This window comes from Brachycentrus maculatus, unplaced genomic scaffold (assembly GCF_059751285.1).
Source record: "Brachycentrus maculatus isolate JH-2025_06_01 unplaced genomic scaffold, ASM5975128v1 h1tg000003l, whole genome shotgun sequence".
Taxonomy (NCBI): Eukaryota; Metazoa; Arthropoda; class Insecta; order Trichoptera; family Brachycentridae; genus Brachycentrus; species Brachycentrus maculatus.
The window spans coordinates 144951-167112 of record NW_028280758.1 but is presented as its reverse complement, the minus strand read 5'-3'; the positions used below and the strand labels follow the sequence as shown (position 1 = coordinate 167112).

Below are 22162 nucleotides of genomic sequence, written 5' to 3'. Positions count from 1 at the left end.
AGGAATTAATTTATTATAAAGAACATAGAAGTCATGATATTTACAGGGCTTACGACCTGTCATAGGCTGGTTAAGTGATCACGTTACCGACGCGTAACCTTCACCATTCTAACTATGATTGACAACCACAATACTCAAATTTTGAAAAAGGTATACATATATGATCAATATTGATTGATTGATTGTTTGCCTGCGTAGTGTAATGGTCAGCACGCTCGGCTACCGTTCTGGAGGTCTCGGGTTCGATTCCCAAGGGGGGTAAAATAAATATAAGTGATTTTTTTCACTGTAATATTTATTCAATATTACCCTGGACCTGAAGCGGAAGGCTGATCACCTTTCCTTCATGTGTAAACGATCAAGATAACACTGCGTTTATATGACGCAGTGCCCTATGCACCATTGGGTGCGGATAAGGGTTTTTAATGTAATTATATGATCAATCTCATTACTTTCTATGATCGAGTGCACATGCATTTATTTTGTCTTATTTCTTATTTTCAAAATTTATTTTTTATATAACCAGACCGTAACAATTTTATTTTAATGACCTGATGATGGAATGATTATTCCGAAACCGGTAGTCATAAATGAGAGTTTATCAAAGTGTTATTACAGAAAGTGAACGATGAATGATAAAGAGAGTGTTAGTTACAAAATATCTATGATTGGATTTAGAAAGCTTTTATTGAGCAGAGACCCTTTCATTTGGATATATGCAATATCCGAACCCCGGGTTATTTTAACATACTGGAAAATGCCTGCAAACATGAATAATTTTTTTTATGCGGCTTATACATACTTCGAACAGTTATTTTTATTCATATCATTTGAGTGTATGTGAATGCTTGTTCACAAATCTGGATACAATTTTGATTTCATATATGACTTTATATATGATATATATGTATAATATATTTTTCATATTATGTAAGGTATCAAACAGTTGTTACATTATCATCACGTTGGTTGTTCAGACGTGCACGAAGTCCTAATCTCCAGCTGGGTCAATACAATAAAAATAATTTATAGCAAACGAAATATATGAGAAAGTAAAATAAGGAATTTATTATGAGAAAAAAGTTATTTTTCCATTCTTAGTCGTCTAGTAGGTGTCATGAGTGTCATGGTCCTTTAAGAGGGCACTCGCAAACATACAATTCAGCAAGCGACCAGCTGCGCGAGGAGCCAAACTTGTCTCTGCGCACATTTTTTTTACAATATATTATTGCAAAATATTTTTATCATTTGTTTGACTCCACACCTTTCAATGATTCTGTTCCTTTCAAAATCATATATTTATTTCATTAAAAAACTGTTTTTTTTAATATTTTTTTTTGTTTTAGTAAAAAAAAAACATGTAAATATTTCACAATATTTTGATTGTGTCCAAATTCTTATACACAAATCCGAGTTTGTCCACTTAGGCGTTATTTACGAGTATATTTTCATTAATTGATTCCGCACTCACTTTGTGGCCAAACTTTGTGGTGTAAAATATCCATAAATTTTCAAATGAAGTTTTGCTTGGTAAATACCACTTTAAAAAAAATTGTGACACGTGTTTCCATGCGTCCCAAAGACAAAACTCTATAATTTAGACTTGTCTTCACATACGGCGTTTGAAAATGATGCGGAATGCATCGAAATACATTTCCCGATAGATTTTAAGAAATAGTGGTATTTACCAAGTAAATTTAAGTTAAAAAAGTAACTTATATTAATTATTCAATAGAAAAACTAATTTTATTAATTGAATTTTAGGATCGATCTGGGTAATGCTACATATATTTTGGGTGCTTTACCAAAAAAAGGGAGCTCTATATATAGTAGATATTCACCTTAACTGTGCAGATAGGTAGGTACTCGTTAAATAATTAGGATTGGCAGTAGGGGTAGGTAGTAAGGTAAGCTAGGTACTGCTTAGTAAGGTAGGGTAGGTACTGGTTACGTTTTTATATGGTACGCAGGAAAGTTAGGATAGGCACTGATTTTCTGCCTATATGGAATGCACGCCCCTGTTCGTTTTAGTACCTATCTAAAAATTGCAGGGAAAATTTTCTGGCGGTAAATATTGGAGCGCTTTCGCTCAGCGAAAAAAGTTTGCGAGCGCTTCTACCAAGCGAGAGAAAACGAGATGGTTTTCCGCGCTAGAGGATCGCATCCATCGTAGGGGTGGATTCGGTAATTTTTTCATTAAACATTATTTAATAAATATTCTCTCAAGTCTCTCTATTAAAATTAAATGGGTCCATATGGTGGAGTCTTGTCTTGCAACGTGTCTTGCTCATTGCCACTTTGATCTTGATACTAATTTTTATGGCTTATTATTTCTAAAAAACATAAATTCTCGCTCCAACCCTGGTATATCTCGTGGTTTTCATTAGGTGGCTATCTACATACGCACCTTTATTTTTACTAAAAGCATATTTGTACAAGTCTATATGTATCTAAAAGTATGTGTATATACCATATACCATACACGTATGCAACGTCTATATTTGTATGTATTAGTACGTACAAAGGTCGAACGTATTTTATGAAATGATTTAGCGTTTACATACATTTTCATGACAAGTTGACAGCTGACATACATATATATATATATATATATATATATATATATATATATATATATATATATATATATATATATATATATATATATATAATTATCATAAAGGAATACAGTTTACGGTCATTATTGCATAAAACAACATTCACGGTATGGTTCCACCATGACATTCAGTGACTACTCTATTCAACTCCACCCACCACTAGACGTATCAACACAGATAGTACATTATTGGGGTGTGAAGTATCATGGACTCTGCGAGGGGTCACTGCCTAGTGAGATAGACTCGTGACATCACAATAACGAGCATAATCCATTATGTCATCACACTGCGCCTGTGGCGTGGATGATCTATATCTCAATTACAACCAAGGCCCCTTCAACAGATTTATCTCGTTTTTTGGCATTTTTTTTACACAGATTATAAATATGATTAAACTAATTCAAAACCTATTTAAGGCATTCACAGCACTTTTTGGAGTTCTCCACTTGGAGTTACTTTTAACGTTTGACATTTAGACAACTTAACAAAGATGAAGAAGAATATGGAAGTCTGGGTATTTACAGGATTTATATAACTTGTCATAGGCTGGTTAAGTGACCAAGTTAAAATTGAGCAGGTAGTGTGGTTGTTTTGCGTATTAATTATTAAATCAAACACACATTTTTTGAGTCTACAAAGTTGTATTTTATTTAAAAAAACACATAAAAATTAATCTTGTGACAATTGTTTCGCCTAGTTATGGCATTTTTAAACGAATGTGAAGATTAAATGGACTGACGGTCCTTATGTAGCTATACAATGGTTGTTGATCATGGGTAGAATGATGAATGTTACACGTGCTTTAAGTGACCACTTAACTTGCCAATGACAGGTCTTAAGTCCTGAAAATACCCAAGCTTCCATTTTCTTCTTCATCTTAGTTGAGATGCCAATATATATATATATATATATATATATATATATATATATATATATATATATATATATATATATATATATATATATATATATATATATATTATATATATATATTATATTCATATATATATATATATATATATATATTTTAATATTTTTACTAATTGATGGGGAACATAATGCTGTAAAAAATGCGACCCCTCAGAAAAATGTGTTCCAAAACGATGCATGATAGATGTTAGAACGGTGAAATAAGGAAATATGTCTTTATTTTCCTTCACCCCACTTCATATAAATATGATTTTCATTAACCCCCTGAACTTAGTTATATATATATATACATAAACATATGATAAAGTTACTTGTGTATCGAAATCTCGTGAAAATTGTTAAATAAAGGGTTGTGTCGTTGCTTGAATTGTTAGCATAAGGAACGAATGTTTTCCTGACCGGAAGCTATCATAGACACGATGGCGGCGTTCCGACTGGAGGTATCATTTCCGTTACAACTTCCTTCGGGGTGAGTGTTGTGGATGACTCAAATTGTCGTTTTCTATTCTATTTCGAATTCAATTGAAGGGTATTTTCGTGCCTCTAATTGGACCATAAATTTTCATTGTAAAAAGGGTTGTTTTTTTCTTGTACATTGTACAATGTTTAAACAACTTACAATTTTCATTTTATCTTTTGCTATGTATTGATTTAAATTATTTGGCTTCATATGTAGTGGTTAGCACGATTAGTTTCTTTGCTGGAGGCCTCGAGTTTGATCCTAAGAAGGGTAAAAAATAATGCAAGTGATTTTTGCTCTAATATTCACTTGATATATACCTGGACTGGTACCTGAATCGCAGGGCTAATTGCCGTCCTTGTATAATATTTAAAGAGCAAGATAAGACATATTCTAAATGATGTAGTTACCTATGCACCATTGGGTGCAGATAATGATATTAAAATAATAAAATGCCAAAAATTTTCTTTCACGTATGTGAATACTCGATCTTTTCTGTCATCCTCGTATCCGCACATATTTGGTGCATCATTATTTCGGCAACTAATTACACATGTATATATGTTAGTTTAAGTTTCGAGTGGGTTATTTATATCATAATAATTATATAATAATAATAATAATAATAAAATTGGATAACTTATATAGCGCCATTTTCGTAAAAAAATACCTCAAGGGCGCTTCACTGTGAATGAATTGGGGAAAATATTATGGTGGAAATGATTTAGCAAACAAATGTGTTTTTAGTCTTTTTCTAAAGATCATCTCACTCTCACTATTTCTAACCATTGGTGGAAGAGCATTCCACGCCGTCGGTCCTGCAACAGCAAAGGCACGCTCGCCAAATTTAGTGCGTTGGTTGCGAGCTGGTAAGATAACTTTGCCCATTGCAGATGTTGTAGCCGATCGAAGCGTGAGACGTCTATCAACCAATTCATCTGGAATACACAGCTCCTTAAGATACTCTGGAGCCATATTGTGTATTGATTTATACATGAGTAGGCAGAGTTTATACTCAACCCTTTCGGGAAAGCGTAACCAGTGGAGTTTGTGAAGTAGTGGGGTGATGTGACTGAATTTAGAAATTCCAAAAATTAGTCTCGCTGCTGCGTTTAACACTGATTGCAGTCGAGTCATTTTATTGTTTGGTAGACCCGTGTATATACCGTTACAATAATCTACTCTCGATATTACAAACGCATTTATTAATTGACGGGCAGCATCAACTGGCAGATTCTTGCGAATGCTTTTAATTTGCCTTAGCTGATAAAAACATGCACTTGTTGTTTTGCTAATTTGAGTCTCAAGGGAGAGATCAGAATCTAAGAACACGCCGAGCAGTTTGACGGCCGGTGTAGTTGTACTCTTTGGATTGAGTGGTGTCGTGTTATCAATCAAATTCTGTCGTTTAGGTATGGCTATCCAGAGATGTTCCGTTTTGGACGGGTTTAACGTCAATCTGTTTTCAGCCATCCATTCTCCTATTCTCTCAATGCACTTATTAATAGAGTCAACAAGTTTATATTTTTCCTCCGGCCTACAATAAAAATAAATTTGAGTGTCATCCGCATAGCAGTGAGACCACAATCCGTGTGACTTTATAATATTTTCTATGTCTTTCGTATATAGAAGGTATAGAAGAGGACCTAGGACTGATCCCTGGGGTACACCAGTAGAGACGGAATGATAAGGGGATTTAACTTTTTGAAAAATGACTGAATATTCACGTTCTCGAAGGTATGAGCAAAACCATGCAAGTGCTTCATCACAGATGCCGTATGTCTTCCTCAAGCGTTCCAGCAGAATATTGTGATCAACCGTGTCGAAAGCAGCACTCATATCCAAAAAGGAAACCAAAACTAGGTCACCAGCATCCACAGCAGTTATTATATCAGACAGTACTCTCACTACGCCTGTCTCTGTAGAGTGGTATCGCCTGTATGCCGATTGCCTCTCTGAAAACAACTTGCTGTTTTCAACATACGTTGTCAGTCTATGGGCAACAATTTTCTCTATTATTTTTGATATGACAGGAAGGTTGGAAATTGGGCGGTAGCTTGAAAGGTCCTCGGAGTCCATCTGAGAATTTTTTATTAGTGGTGTAACGTTTGCCTTTTTCATGGCCCTTGGAACAATGCTTTTCTCCAGAGACATGTTTATAAGATCTCTTGTGTTTTTAAATATACAGTCCTAAATTAAACATATGCTTCATAATAACAGCATGGTATTGTAAAATAATTACTAATTTTAATATGAAATAAAAGGTTATACTGAAATTTTGAATTATTTAAAATATAATATATTTTTTGCAGTTGAAATATGTTCTTCAAGACAACATTTATTAAAACAAATATAATAATGCCACAAATTACTTTTTAGTTTCTGCGTTATTTATTTAGGAAAAAACCTTATCATTTCTACCCCGTTTCGGAAAGAAAAGCCGTGTAAGTCGTTATCTACATTTTTCCTCAAGCGTGACACACGATTTCCGGCGCTGTGCTAACAAATCCGTTCGGATCTATCCTCGCATCTTATCTCCATTTCCGTTTCCTGCTTCCTCCAATCACAGCCTTCACATCCACCCATGACAGGTTAAGTTACTCGTTAATTTACAACTGAGCGTCGTAGAAGGCTTTCTTTTGGAAAGGTGGCAGATAAATAAGATATGAATGATATCGAAATAAATTCATATCCGTTTAAGTTATGGTCCATACTATGCAATGAAATATTAACTTCTATCCTTTTGAACATGATAAACTTGGAGAAATTATTTACTTTACATCAATAAAATGTTAATTAATCACTGAATAAAAACAACAATAATGACCAATTAATATAGCACCATTTTTGGGAAAATCGCGTCAAAGGCGTTTCAAGAATTACAGTAATTTTAACTTATACCTTCTTCCTAGCTCTATCCCAATTTATCGTCTTTGTAGACTGATGAGGCTAGCTCTCCTCTTCCTTAGGTTGTAGGTCCCTCTATCGTGGACCACGTCACCTTGGTCATGCCTTGGAATCATGTTTTCTTTCTGCAGTATACATGAATTCTTTGGTCTTCCTCTAGATGTTTTTCGAGGGAGAAGTGTGAGTCAAGATATAAATTTTAATAGGAATTAAAATCTATGCATCGCACTATGAAATCTTAGTCATTAAAATGTTTGATAGAAATTTCTCGTAGAACGAATGGAATCTCGTGTATATATATTTATTATTGTTCTTAAGAGTACGTGCGCTATTGTTTACGAGATGCAATCTAAAATGCATTTTACCTACAATGTGTTTCCTTTAATATCCAATATTGGTGAAATTAGCTTTCTTTTTTTAATACATCAAATTTACCATTAATATAAATAAAACTTGTATATGTATAGCGCCACGTTCGCAAAATATTACCTTAACGCTGAGATCTTAAATGTTCAATTTAGAACGCGTTCGGTTGCACTAGGGGCTAGACGTCTCTCGGCGCTGAATTTTTTAAAGAATATTTATTGCAATTTTAAACCATGTCTATTTTGTATGGATACATGCGTACATGAAAGTAATGTGTGCATATATTGTATGGATACCTTTCAGGGATTGAATAGACCCCTAGGATTCCTATTATAGCACAAAGACTGTGAATAAGGTGAAGTAAGGGTTGGGGGCGTTAAGGGATGTGATCGATCTGTTGTCACTATGACGTGACAAATTTATTATCTTTCAAAGAGACCGTGCGGTAATTTATTATCCTGCAATATTTTTAAATAACACTCTCTGAAAGTATGTACAATAATAAAAGTCATAATAGGAATGTATTAGCATTTATAAAATTGCATTAGCCAAATACTTATTTTGGTTTTTCATTTGTCGTTGTTTCAATTTATTTACTCTAATTTAACGTAATTTAATTTTTGCTTAAAACACGAAATAAGTTTCTTATTTATTTTTGTAAAAAAATAATAAGTAAAAATGACTAACCACAAATTATGGTAAATGCTTTAAATATTAATAATATTAAGAATTTATGAAAAAATAAGTTTTGCTTCGAAATAAAAATACGGTTTTGAAAACAAAGGAGTTACTGAAAGGTAAGGAGTTGATTTTTTTTCAAACATCTTAGCCATGCTCAAGAAAATCGAGAAGAAGGCGCAATCATACGGCAGCTCCACTTTCCCCTCTTTTTTTACCATTCATTATCATTGTCATATCATAATCCTGTATAAGTCCCTTTGAGGTAGTATTTTACGAAAATTGCGCTACATAAATTATCCAAAACTATTCTTATTTTCATATAAACAATTTTTACATATATTTTAAATATATCATTAAAATATAAAAATTTGGCAAGCGTGCCTTTGCTGTTGCGACCCAATAGCGTGGAATCCTCTTCCAACAGTAATAAAAAACAGTAAGACTGAGATGATCTTTAGAAAAATATTAAAAACTATAAATCATTTCCACAATCTCTTTTTCACCTTGTGATAGCATTAACAAAAAAATAGCTTCATATATCGCTCACTCCTTTCAAGAACGTCAGAAATCAAAAATCGACAATTTTCAGTTCTGCATGTTTTCGGAATGCTCAAAAAATGTACTATATCCCAGCAAAAGAGGCATATTTTTAACTTAATATTTACCTGCAACAGGGCAGAAAGTGTTGTTCTTGCATTTTGAAGAAAAGGTATTGTTTAATTATTTTTTTTAAACATTCTAAATATTTCTCAAATGGAGAAAAAACCTTCAGGTTTTACTTAAAAAGATCTGTTGCACAGTAAAAAGTTCAATAAGTGGCTTGATATTTATTTTTGATAAATTGTATTATATTTTTAAACATTAAAAACGTTCTCTTGAAAAATCAAGTTTTTTTTATGTATGACGTTCTTGAAAAGAGTGCGCGGTATAAATTGATTAATCATCATATTATTATAATAATTATTAATCACCAGAACGAGTGAATATTATCATTTAGTTGTTTAATTTTCATGGTTCGACAGCCCTAGGCTTCATTTAGCGTACCTACAGTTGACACGGCATCGTTTGACACCTCTATTGAGCGAAAGCCGCACCCCGCTGGGAGCATTGATAAGTCCCGAAAGCTCGACAAAGCTCCGCTCAACTGAGCGCGGTAGTGGGAGCCGCACATCGCCAGTTGTTGGGACATCACATTGTAACACAAAGTTACTAAAGCTCAAATGCTTCATTCACAAGCTCAATCACATACCAACACTTATTATGACGTATTGTAAAATAGAATGAGAAGACTAAGACATTTTTTTTGTAGAAATTTGTGCGTTTTAACTTAACAGAGGTAATTGGCAAATAAACTAACCCTTTTTGTGAGATTTTTTAAGGTCAAGAGTCTTAAAATCAATATCAGGATATTAAAAGTATTAAAAAATTGTACTTTTTAAATTTTACAGTTAGCTATCAATCACCGTCCTAATTTTTCTCTCAACGATAAGATGTTATATTTATAAGACAAAATTTCTAACCTATAAATTTTAATAAGTATCTGGAAAAGCATAATAGTGCATTAGTTCACTGATATAATAATCATTGAAGAAACCATTTTTCATTAAAGTTTTACTTGGTAAATACCACTATTTCATAAAATTTATTATGACACCTTTTTCAATAATAGTAATAAACAAACACGTGTGACAGTAAATTTTAAGAAATGGTGGTATTTACCAAGTAAATGATTTTAATGAGTAGATATTACCACACACTGACTACTGAATCAATTAATGAAATTATTGTAGAAACCACTGATACGCGATAAAAACAAATTAACGTGGAAACACAATAAATGGATGCCTTTAAATAATATTGAAAATATGTTTTATTTACTACTAAGTAGATTTATATTTGTTTTAAACAAAAACAAAAAATAAAATAAAAAACATTATTTAAATTCAATACGTCACTAGATGATAAACAGACTTCCTACTGCATTCAACGATGAGATTTACAGTATTTTTTCTAGGACGCATTTTTTCTGTCTCTTTTTTGACGTCATCGACCGTTAAAGTCTGGTCAAGTATTTGTTGGTCCTCAGACCACTAGTCGCCTCCTTTCAAGTTACCAAGAAATATTAAATTTCTCGGTTGAACAAAACTCGGTGAAGCCTCAAATTCTTTCACCATATTGCACACACACACATGCAAACACATATGTTATGTAGATATAGATAACTTACATGATATAACAGGTGGCATAAAGTGTTTCTGTGGTTTCTGAAATATCACCAAATCCTTAAAAATTAGGTGACGAAGAAAAACATATATCTGTATATATTTTTATCTGTAATTCAAATTAGAACTGATTAAACATTAAATAACCTAAAAATTAAAATAAAACACTTGTACAAGACGCTTTTTATGTTTATTGAGGGGATATTCGCAAAGAGTGAACTCATTCGCCGGCCAATCCGAAGAGGTAACATGTCTTTCCAGGCCCGATTTTTTAAAAATAATGTTTCTTTGGATATTTATTTTTTTTAAAGAATATAAAGAAAAAAACATTTTAATAATTTTTCTTCTACTCCTTAACATCTCAATAACTTCTTTCTTTTCAAAACCATATATGTAATTATTTTTTTCAATACAAAAACGGTGTTTTAAGAAAAATATCGATTACGTAAAATGTTACCTTGATTTATATAAAATAAAAAAACTGATGACATTTATCGAGACTTTCATATCTATAAGAATAAATTATCATTTAAATAACAAAGACAAAAAAGAAGAAATCACCTGGTTTGGCAAATGTACCAAATGTTCAAAATCAATACAACTAGGCAACCATTTACATTTCCGTTTTTTTCGCCTTTTGACAACGTGGTTTGTTTTTTTTTCAATTTTATTTTCGCAGTTCGCCGGTTTCTTTCAGCCTCGCGAAAATATCGAATGTTGGGTTTAAGGATGTCCTCCATTATATTAGCGTAATTCAATGTGCATTCGGATGTGTGCCCGCGAAAGGGACACGTCCCATTGTGTGGGTGCGAAATGCTTCCGGTACGAGCGGCTATTACTCTTACCCTAACATTTATATCGACCGTGTTGTGCAGAAAACATCCAACCCAAAATATGGAAAAAAAACTTTTGATAAATGCTACTTCAGCAATTCTTCGTCTTACCCTTATCCGCACCCAATAGTGCATAGGGCACTGCATCGTATTGACGCAGTGCAATCTTGATTGTCACTTACTTGAAGGGGATCACTCCTGGGCTTCAGGTTCAAGTCCAGGGTAATTTTAAATGAATATTGAGTGCAAAATCAACAATATTTATTTTCACCCCCCCTGGGAATCGAACCCGGGACCTCCAGTACGGTAGCCAAACACACTGCCTATTACATCACGTAGCTGACTTCATCAATAGTATAATTTTTCTTTGCTGAAGATACCCATCCCAAAATATCAACGCAATATTTTTTGGAGATTTTTTTTCTAACCATCGAATAAATCCATGGATAAAAATGTTAGAAACATCCATGTGGGTCGCTAGTTTATAGCGTTTTTCAGGCTAAAACTATTTACATAAATAAAAATATTTCAGAAAAATGGATGTGGTATGGATGTGTTCGACTTTGAACTATGTAGAAGAAAAAAAACAATTTCACTGAAATTATCCATGATGGTTGGATGCATTCATTTTATCATTATCATAATTAGCATTATCGTCCTAATATTATCTTTATCTAAGTCTTTATAAGCGCCCTTGAAGTAGTCATTTATGAAACTGGCGCTATATAAATTATCCAAATTATTATTATTATTATTATAACTTTTTGATTTTGCTGAAACCATCCAACCAATTGAAGTACCGAGCCATGATCTTGTTTACAAAATAATAAAAATTTTGAACAAGACACAAAGAAAACATTGTTTCTTTTTTGGCAATTTTAAAACAAACCTAACTTCTACAATTCAACATAGTGATGCTTTATTTATTTATTAAAAAAAAAAAACAAATCTTAGGTTGTCAATTTGTAGGCTGGATGGTTTCTGCATAACGTGTTCTATTTATCACTGTATAAAAAACAAGTTTAACAGATAACTATCAGTTAAATATCGGAATACCCATTGTGGTATCTGTCGGTTAAGTGTATTTGTAATTCAACAACTTCAGTATGTAGACACTGACCTGGTGCCCATAGAAAGATGGTTCAAGACATCTCAGGTTGCAATGCGATGAATGAATGGTCGATATTGAGATAGCAGGAAATTGGTGTCTTTGATGTATTTTTTTCGACATATGATATAAAGCTTTGCACTTGTAAGAGTTCTTTTATAATTTTAAGCACAATAGTGATGTTTAAATAAACGACCATAATGTGGTAAAATTTACTAGAAAATAATATAAATTACATGCAATATTCTGAACATTATTACTATTTAAAGCATTAACTTTGTTGTTACATTAGATATTTTTACTATATAATAACTATATTCTTATATTACAAATATTTTTTCGATTAAAAACAAAACCAAACAATTTTTTGTTTTGTTTTAATTTAAATTTCATTGAGATTTAAATTTTGAACTGACATTTCTTGGTGGAACTGCATTTTAAGAATAGCAATTTATATCTTTTTTTCACAATATTTATTTGAAAAACTATATGGTGATTATTTTAAGTGTGTAGGTACCAACATAATTTTTTTTTATGAAAAAGAGAAATATTTGTGTTTTTATTATTCACACAAATATTTTAATTTCGTACTATTTCTGTGAGCCTAAGCGGCTCATTATTAGAGTTAAGTATCAAATAGAGTGGGCTCGAACCGAGAAACTCTGACTAAAGAGTCCACGACACTAACCACGGGACCACAACCCGACTTTTCACTTTTTAAATACTGCAATTGATATAAATCTATTGTAACATGTGTCATGATGCATATTGCGTCATTATCCAATGATGATTTTGATGCTGTATATACCTAAACACGTCTTACGATAGATTTTAATATATAATGAATAATACTTCGGAATACCCCCTCAGACACATGGGAGAGATCAATATCCAGCGTGATATTGCAAAGCTCAGCATAAATATCCAGCATAGCATAAATACCCAGGCTTCCTTTTTCTTCTTCATCTTTGTTGGGATGTAAAAATATAACACACTTTTTAAATTTTTTTTTGAAACCACGACTTATTTTCCAAATATGTAGCACGTGTAACTACCAATATGTATGTTTTATTATCTACCCATATTAGATATTTTGTTGATTTATTACCAAATTATTACACGAGCCATACGAAAAGGTAATATTGATCATCTTCGCTAATATTTACAAAATACGGTATTTTTCAAATTTTTACTTAAAAATTGTCTGTTAATATTTATTCGGGAAAATATGTTCTGTTCGTCTTTATTTGCAATTCACCTCCTTCATATGGGCAAAACATGTTTTTCGTATTATTTTTAGTATTAACTATTACTCTTCGGTGACAATTATTTGATTTCAGCAGTGCTCACTCCAAACAAGAGTATTTGATTAATATCATAGTGTCCCAACTGCGTATAGCATAATTTTTTATACAATGCGAATCAAAAATAATATTTTTTATTTTGATTTTTAAGGTATAATTCGCAAAGCCTCTATTTAAGAGGTACGATAGTTAGGAAAGGGAAGGTATATGTAAAAAAATACATTACAAACACCCAGACCTATTGAAAATTAACATTTCTTGAATTCATTTTGCAACTGGCGGGAATCGAACCCACAACGCCAGTTTCGCAGTCGAGCGTCTACCCGACTAAGCCACGGCGCTTGTCATCTCAACATAGATGAAGAAGAATATGTTATGAACTGGTTAAGTGATCACTTTACACACAGGTGTAACATTCACCATTCTACCCATGATCGACAACCATACTATTAATTTTTTGGAACGCATACATATATTACAAATCTCCTGACACGGGAGTTGATTATTGAAAATAATAAAAAAAGGTATTTCAGTTAGTTTGGATATGTGGAACGAATGGACGACAAAAAATTAAGATTATTAAAATATATTTGACTATTGTGAATGGGAGAACAAAACGTGGATGGTCAGAAAATAATTATTATGACCAAATCAATAAGCCCTTATTTCTGGTTGTATTTAAAATCTGCGTAACCGGGGGGCATGTATGACTATCTATACGGATGTAGAGGAAGTTTAGCGTGTATGTCAGTACACACGAATGTGGGGTTCCTTCCTCTCTGCCTACCCTTGAAGTAAACACTCGTGATTTTGTAAGCATCAGGTTTTCAGATTATTCAAGGTTAAATAATTATTTTTCGGGGATATTTTTAGAATTCTATAACACATTTTTTTTATTTACACTAAGATTGATATTAAACAACTCTACAGTATTGCCACCTGTTGTTGAAAAATATTATTATACGGGATATCTAGGATCCAAACCACTTTTTAAATATCCGCCTCAGGTAAAAACTGAGTAGAGCCTTTTAGTTTCTACAACGATACACAGATGGCAGGCCGAGTATTGTATGTAAAGATATTTATAAAAAGTAAGAGTATTTTTTTTATAAATTTGTTCTAATCTTACAGTGTTTAAAATCATATATAGTTTTGCAGATGATTCCTTCAGTGATAATAGTATCCGAAGGGGTAGGCAGAGAGAATATAACGCCACACGAATCAGACTTTGCCAACAATTTTTGACTCTTCCACGTTCATGTATGTATCTCCTCATACACGACGTCTGACTTGACCACTTTCAAGGACATATAAAAAAACTTCATTGTGCCAAGTTTACCTCGGCTTTCCTCTGTTTCTATTTCTAACTACATTCGCCTAATAAATTTGTTTTACTGTTTGGATAATATTTATTAAAATTGTTACAATTGTATGTAGGTATACCAGGGGAAGTCAAATTTGTAATGAACATACTGACAGACGCATCAAAAACTTTTATACGGAGTTTTTAAACATACGTGTTCAAGTTAGTATCCTTATATGTGTCGCCTACTTTCAAAATCCGCCAGATCCATGTACGTCGATTTTTAGATTTTGACAAACCGATAATGACGTCATCATAATGATTGACCTTTCCCAGCTCTGTGATTGGCCGATATGGGTCAGAAGGCAAGTTCCATGCATAAAGCGGAATTTGAAATACAACGCTATTTTTAAGTTTTCAACTAAATTAATATTTAAAATAATAAAACCCACAATTGGCATTCCGATAGAGTATTAATTTTGAAATCTTATGAAATTGGATCTGGCGGATTTTGAAAGTAGGCGACACATATATTTGATGTGTTTGATAAATCCCTCTCATCTCTCTGCGTCAAGTTGCAAGTCTGCAGAATAATGAATAAGAAAACGGTCATTAATTTTATTAATTGAATCATCATTATGTTGACAGGTAATTGCCGGAACGGGAGTTCGTGGTTGGCTGGACGCATCGCACGAGCCATCTAATTGGCTGAAGTTCGTCCGCTCATCCAATCACAACCACGAGGTCAATCTTCAGCACATCTTATTGGCCGGACAGGTGAGATATTTGAAATTAGAATTCAAAAATTGGAATACGGCGTCCGAATCAAACAATTTAACACAAGCAATTTCAAACCACATTTGAAATAAGAACATAAATTAGAAATTTGAATTTAGAATTCAGAATACGGCGTCCGAATCAAATAATCTTACGCGAGTAATTTCAAACAACATATTAAAAAAGGAGAGATATTTAAAATTAGAATTCAGAATTTAGAACACGGCATCCGAATCAAATAATCTAACATAAGCAATTTTAAACACATATTAAGTAAGGACATAAATCGCTCACTCCTTTCAAGAACGTCATAAATCAAAAAACTTGATTTTTCAGGAGAACGTTTTTAAAGTTTGAAAATATAATACAATGTATTAAAAATAAATACCAAGCCACTTATTGAAGTTTTTACTGTGCAGCAGATCTTTTTAGGTAAAACCTGAAGGTTTTTTCTCCATTTGAAAAATATTTAATATATTAAAAAAATAATGAAACAAACCTTTTCTTCAAAATGCAAAAACAACACTTTTTGCCCTGTAGTGGGTAAATATAAAGTTAAAAATATGCCTCTTTTGCTGGGATATAGTACATTTTCTGGGCATTCCGAAAACATGCACAACTGAAAGTTGACGATTTTTGATTTATGACGTTCTTGAAAGGAGTGAGCGAAATTAGAAAATTGTATTCAGAATACGGCGTCCGAATCAAATAATCCAACACAAGCAATTTTAAAATACATATTAAATGAGGACATAAATTAGAAAATTGTATTCAGAATTCAGAATGCGGCGTCCGAGTCAAATAATCTAACACAAGCAATTTCAAAAAGCATATTATAAAAAAACAGTGTTTAGAATACGACGTCCGAATCAAAAAATCTAAAACGAACAATTTTCAACCACATATTAAAAAGGACTTATCAATGAATTAACTGTTTCATGTTTGTTTACGAAATGAAAAAAAAAACTTTTCATAATATCTTACCTTCAAAAATGGATTTTAAGATTTAAAAAAGTTTTAATGTTCTAAAGATGTAATGTCCGCCTCCGTAGTGTAATGGTCAGCACGCTCGGCTACCGTTCTGGAGGTCCCGGGTTCGATTCCCAAGGGGGGTAAAATAATTATAAGTGATTTTTTCACTGTCATATTTATTCAATATTACCCTGGACTGGTACCTGAAGCGGAGGGCTGATCACCTTTCCTTCATGTGTAAACGATCAAGATAACACTGGGTTTATATGACGCAGTGCCCTATGCACCATTGGGGTGCGGATAAGGGTTTAAAAAAAAAAGATGTAATGAATAAATGCGCTTAGTACGATAATATATAGGTAGCTTGGAAATTTCACAACCAACTCATTACAGTTTAAAAATAAATGATACAATCGCAGATACCTCATTGACATTTTTTATACTTCTTTATTTTCTTATTTACAAAATATTAGCTTACTACTGACTTGTTTTCTTTTTTTAAATTCTTAATTTTTTTTTATTTAAAAAAATCTTATTTTCTCCTTTTTTAATAATTTAAAAATAAAAGGATCAACTTACCTTTATTTATCGATGGTTATGTCAATTATTTATTTTTGAAAAAAATGGTTTATTTATAAATCTGTAAATCAGGTAAGGAGTTGGTGGGTAGATGTAGAGGGAACCCAAGGAAGAGATGAAATGATGAGCAGTTAGGATTTTAGAGATAGATTTAATATATGTATGCATATATTTTTTAAAAATTCTTGGTAAATGAATAAATCGATTTTTCATTCACAGTTATGGTATTCCGTTTCTCGGGATATTCCGGTTGGAACTGAGCTGGTGCTGGGTCCCAGGGATCCTCTGCTGCTGCAGGAGTTACTCCAAGCTACCCAGGACGATCGCCAGGATAGAGATGCTGGTAAGTCAACACATCAACTTCAAAATTCTGTATATTTCTTCCATATTCTTGTTCATCTATGTTGAGATGTCAACATGTAAAAATGACTCCCAAGTGTAGAAACCCAGATGTGTGAACGAGGATTTGGACACATACAAATTATTGTAAAAAATGTAACTCTTACTCTAACTTATCGCGTTAAATCTGTTAATTTGGTTTTTTGCTTGTTCTCGAATCAATTCATTAATTTAGTAGTTGATTAACAGTATGAATGTTGTAAAAAGGCAGAAGAATGGATATTTGTTTATGAATATTTGTTGTGCACATAGATCAGTTGTCAATCGTGGATAGAATTGGTGAATGTTACACGTGTGTAAAGTGATCACTTAACCATGCCTATGACGGTCGTACGCTCTGTAAATGCTCAGACTTCCATATTCTCCTTCGTCTATGTTGAGATGTCGAAAAATAACGTAGAATGAATTATCTTCATCTTCTTGGTGTAGGCCTTGTGGCCTGTTTTTAAGAGATATTAGCCTCCTGCGATGTCGATTCCCATCTGTTAATCCTTTTTTTTGGTGGTCTACCTTTGGTTGGTCATGCGGTGCAATGTGGGGTTGTCTGGATGGTTCTATTCTCCTCACTTGCGCATACCATTGTCTTCTTCGTTGCCATTCCACCTAATGACATCTTTGATCTCGCATATATCTCGTGCCTGGTGTTCCTTATTCTATCTCGTAGACTCTTGCCAGATCTGCCCCTTATAGTCTTCATTTCTGACACTCCTAGCGTATTTTTTGTTACTGCGGTGTCCGCTCTGCATTTGAATAAATTATATATTCATACAGTTGTTCATACAACTTTTCTAGTCGTTAGGGTGGGTCGCGTATACGTAGTATCGGGTGGGCAGTGTGTCAAGTCACCTTTGGACAACTCAGTGATAATAAGCTGTTCCCACCGCATGAGATCGTTATAATGTGACTGTACAGGGGTGATCCGATTCCCCATCTGCTAGAATTATTTTACAAGTATTACAGGGTGTTAAAAAAACTGCAGGTATAGACTAAATATATTAAAATAAAATAAGAACGATCCACAGAATATCACGAAGACGGATATTTTCATATAACATAAAACATTATTTATTGATTTGGCGTTTAATTTGTAGAACTCCGTTTAATTTAATGTATTAATTTTAAATCAAATGCAGGTTTATTGAGTCTACTAAGTTGTCAACTTAGTAGACTCAAAAAATCTGTGTTTGATTTAAAATTAATACATAAAAAAAACATTATTAAATATCAATAATCAAAACTCGATTTTAAATGTTATAAATAGCCATGGTAACCTAAAATACATAGGAAAAAGTATTTAAAATACAAAAAAATTAAGATACATATATATTTTTCTTCTTCTAACCCATGTCCTCAAGGAATGGTGCAAAGGGCACTATCGCTATCGTTAAATACGTGAAGGTAAGGTGATCAGCTCTCCGCTTTAGGTACCAAAGTTTAGAGATATAAGAAATAAATATTATAGTAAAAATTTTCTACATTTATTTAGACCAAACAAAAATATGAATTATACGATTATCATTTTCTTAATATATCTCTAGAAATTACTTCGTCTCTGTGAGACATCTATAATTATTTTTAATAAAAATGCTTTGGTGGATACATTCCTCATTTACATCCATGGAAATTAAAAACAATTTTTTATTTTATATTATTAATCCTTTCATACGGTGATTTACTCAAGTCGTTCACTTAAAAAATAAATTTGAATTATTATAATATACACATATAGATATATAAAGTAACGCGAAATAATGCAAACCGTATGGTTTCAACCCTTAGCTAAGTAGGTAGGTACTTAAAAATAAAAAAGGGGATTTTTATCCATCCGATGGCAACTTCCGCAGCGTCGGCCGTTCCACTTCCGGTCGACGCGTGCGCCTTTTCCTGACGCGCACAAGTTTTGCCCGAGTTCACGTGCGATCGCGCGAAGCCGGCCCGCGAAACTTGTGCGCCGGCCGAAACATTACGTGACCGTTTAAAGAGGGATTTTGTTGTTTTGTCGTTTTGATTTTGGATGTCGAAAATCAAATTCAAAAGTCACGGGGGGGAGCAAAGGTGAGGGTGGAATGAGTTCATAATTGGGACAGTCACCTGGCATTTGAACCCTGATTTAAAATTCAAAATTATTATTCGTTATTTCTTGAATATCATTCGTACCTACCCAGATGTCTATTGGATTTGCATACACCCAAAATGTGTGAATAAAATAACTGGTTAAATAAAAACCGTCATAAAAAAATTAATTAATGTTTTCAGGCCTCTCCCAGTATGCATGAGTTCCAAAAAATTGAGTTTTGTGGTTGTCAGTCATAGGTAGAATGGTAAAATGTATATCATTTTTACCTACCTAGATGTCTTTTGGATTTGCATACACCCAAAATGTGTGAATAAAATAACTGGTTAAATAAAATACGTCATAACAAAATTAATTCATGTTTTCAGGCCTCTCCCAGTATAAATGAATTCCAAAAAATTGAGTTGTGTGGTTGTCAGTCATAGGTAGAGTGGTAAAATGTATTTCATTTGTACCTACCTAGATGTCTATTGGATTTGCAAAAACACAAAGTGTGTGATTAAAATAACTGGTCAAATAATAAGCGTTACACAAATTGAAATTCATGTTTTATGCCTCTCCCAGTATGTATGAGTTCCAAAAATTTGAGTAGTTTGGAAGTCAATCATGGGTAGAATGGTGAATGTTATACGAAGTGATCACTTTATCCAACCTCCAATAGGTCGTAAGCCCTGTAAATACCCAAACATCCACATTTTTACTCGCCTATGTGAAGATGACAAAATGTTAAAATAATTTTAATATTTTTTTCGGCAGTCACTTTGTGGTAATCCATCTATTTTTAATTAAAGTTTTACATGGTACATTTGTTTTTTTTTTAAATATCGATTGTGACACACGGCTCGATGCATTTCGCATAATTTTCAAATATCGTAGGGTGTTTGAAAATGATGCGAAATGGATAATAATGTTTCAATGCATGATGCGGAATGCATTGAAATACGTGTCACACTAGATTTTAAGCAAAAAGTGGTATTTATCTAGTAAAACTTAAATTAAAAATGTCAAAATAATTCAAACCCATATTTGTATATTTGAAAATTTTGACACAACCAAAATGTTAAAGCAGAAACCGTGTAAGTGAGATGATCTTTACAAAAAAATAACAATAATGCGTTTGTATGTAAATTCATTTGAATAACAATATTTTTTCCTCAAGTAAATTTTATTAAATAATAATAATTATTTAAAAAAAACTTGCGTCATTGTATTACTCAAATCAAGCATCTGTCTCAGCGGGTTTTGGTTAATAAGCGGTTTACAAGAGCGATGTAAATCATTTAATATAAAATATCATGTGTGATAAGGGTAGTAGGCCATTCAGTTAACCCTTTAGATTCGACGAAGATAAGAAAATCGCAATAACAGTAGGTACAGCGAGTCACGCGCTATAAAGGGTTATTATTATTAAATTGGGCGAATGGGGATTATTTTTCAAGTGAGTAGGTAAGTCAAACCTGAATGTAAATATTATAGGTGCTTATTGCGGTAGATGAAATAACAAAAGATTAATCAAATGGAGTTATCCGGTTTTGCATTTGGACTTATGCAATTTATCTAAATCAGCATACGCGCAAGTATATTTGCGTATATTTACTATTTGTTAAATGCAAAATAAAAATTACACATTTCACAAAAAGCATAAGTTTGACTTCACACTGCTTGTGAAGCAAAGGAAATATAAAAAAATCTATGAAACAATAATGCACTAAAAAATATTGCTTATGTGACAGCTGCTGTCAAGAAGCATCCTGTCGGCCATGAACAATGTTTGAAGAGTTATGTATATTCATTAGAAATTATTGGTATATTCGCTTTCAAATATGCATGTAAATTTAGTTATTTTTATATCATATGCAAATAAACTCCTACTTTGTTTTAAATCGCTTTTATTTTTATTTAAAAAAAAAGTTTTCGGTTTCGAAAAGCACTTCGTCATCTTTAGAAATGGATATGCATATATCCATCCCTGAAAATGACAAGTTGCTTGTCGAAACTGGTTGGAGAGAAGTAACAAAAATAAGTTTGGTTGAAAACAATGTTTTAGGTTTATTTTGTAAAATTTATAAAATGTGTCACAAAGTATCAGCAAAAAGTATTCACAGCATTTTTGAGTATTTTAAAATCCTTGTTCACAAATCTAATTTTCTTCACTCAGGAGTTATTTTTACATTTTGACATCTCAACATAGATGAAGAAGCATATTAAAATCTGAAGTCTTCCTTATTCATGTTTATAAGAAACGAGTTATTTCAAGAAATATATATATCTACATTTATTTAATATATCTGGTTCAAATCTAGTTTAAGTCAAAACGAGTGCATTTAAAATAAATCTAAAAATCTATTTTGTATTTAAGTTGAATCCAGTTTACTTTTTAATATTCATTTCTGGTTTTTGTGTAAGTTTAATCAATTTCTTTTTAAAATCCATAACAAAATAAATAATTACATGAAAAGTTTTGAAATAGAAAACCATGGAATGCTTCAAGTAATTACAATATTATGAAATCTTCCAGCTCAGGTTACATTTGAACAATCACATCCCTTAGATGTTATTATAGCATGCCTGCCCCAATAATAACACACATAACATGGTAATACGGGGGCGAGGGAGTCATCGGAGGGTT

At 32.5% G+C, this 22162-nt stretch overlaps 1 protein-coding gene across 1 annotated transcript in view; it reads left to right on the top strand.

Moving 5' to 3' along the window:
• Window positions 1-22162, top strand: part of LOC148313978 (transcription factor hamlet-like) — a 116770-nt gene that overhangs the window by 36809 nt on the left and 57799 nt on the right. The window contains exons 3-4 of the mRNA XM_088262328.1: window positions 15381-15509; window positions 17280-17403. Coding sequence (XP_088118454.1) covers window positions 15381-15509; window positions 17280-17403 — 253 coding nt within the window. The remainder of the gene's footprint in view (window positions 1-15380; window positions 15510-17279; window positions 17404-22162) is intronic.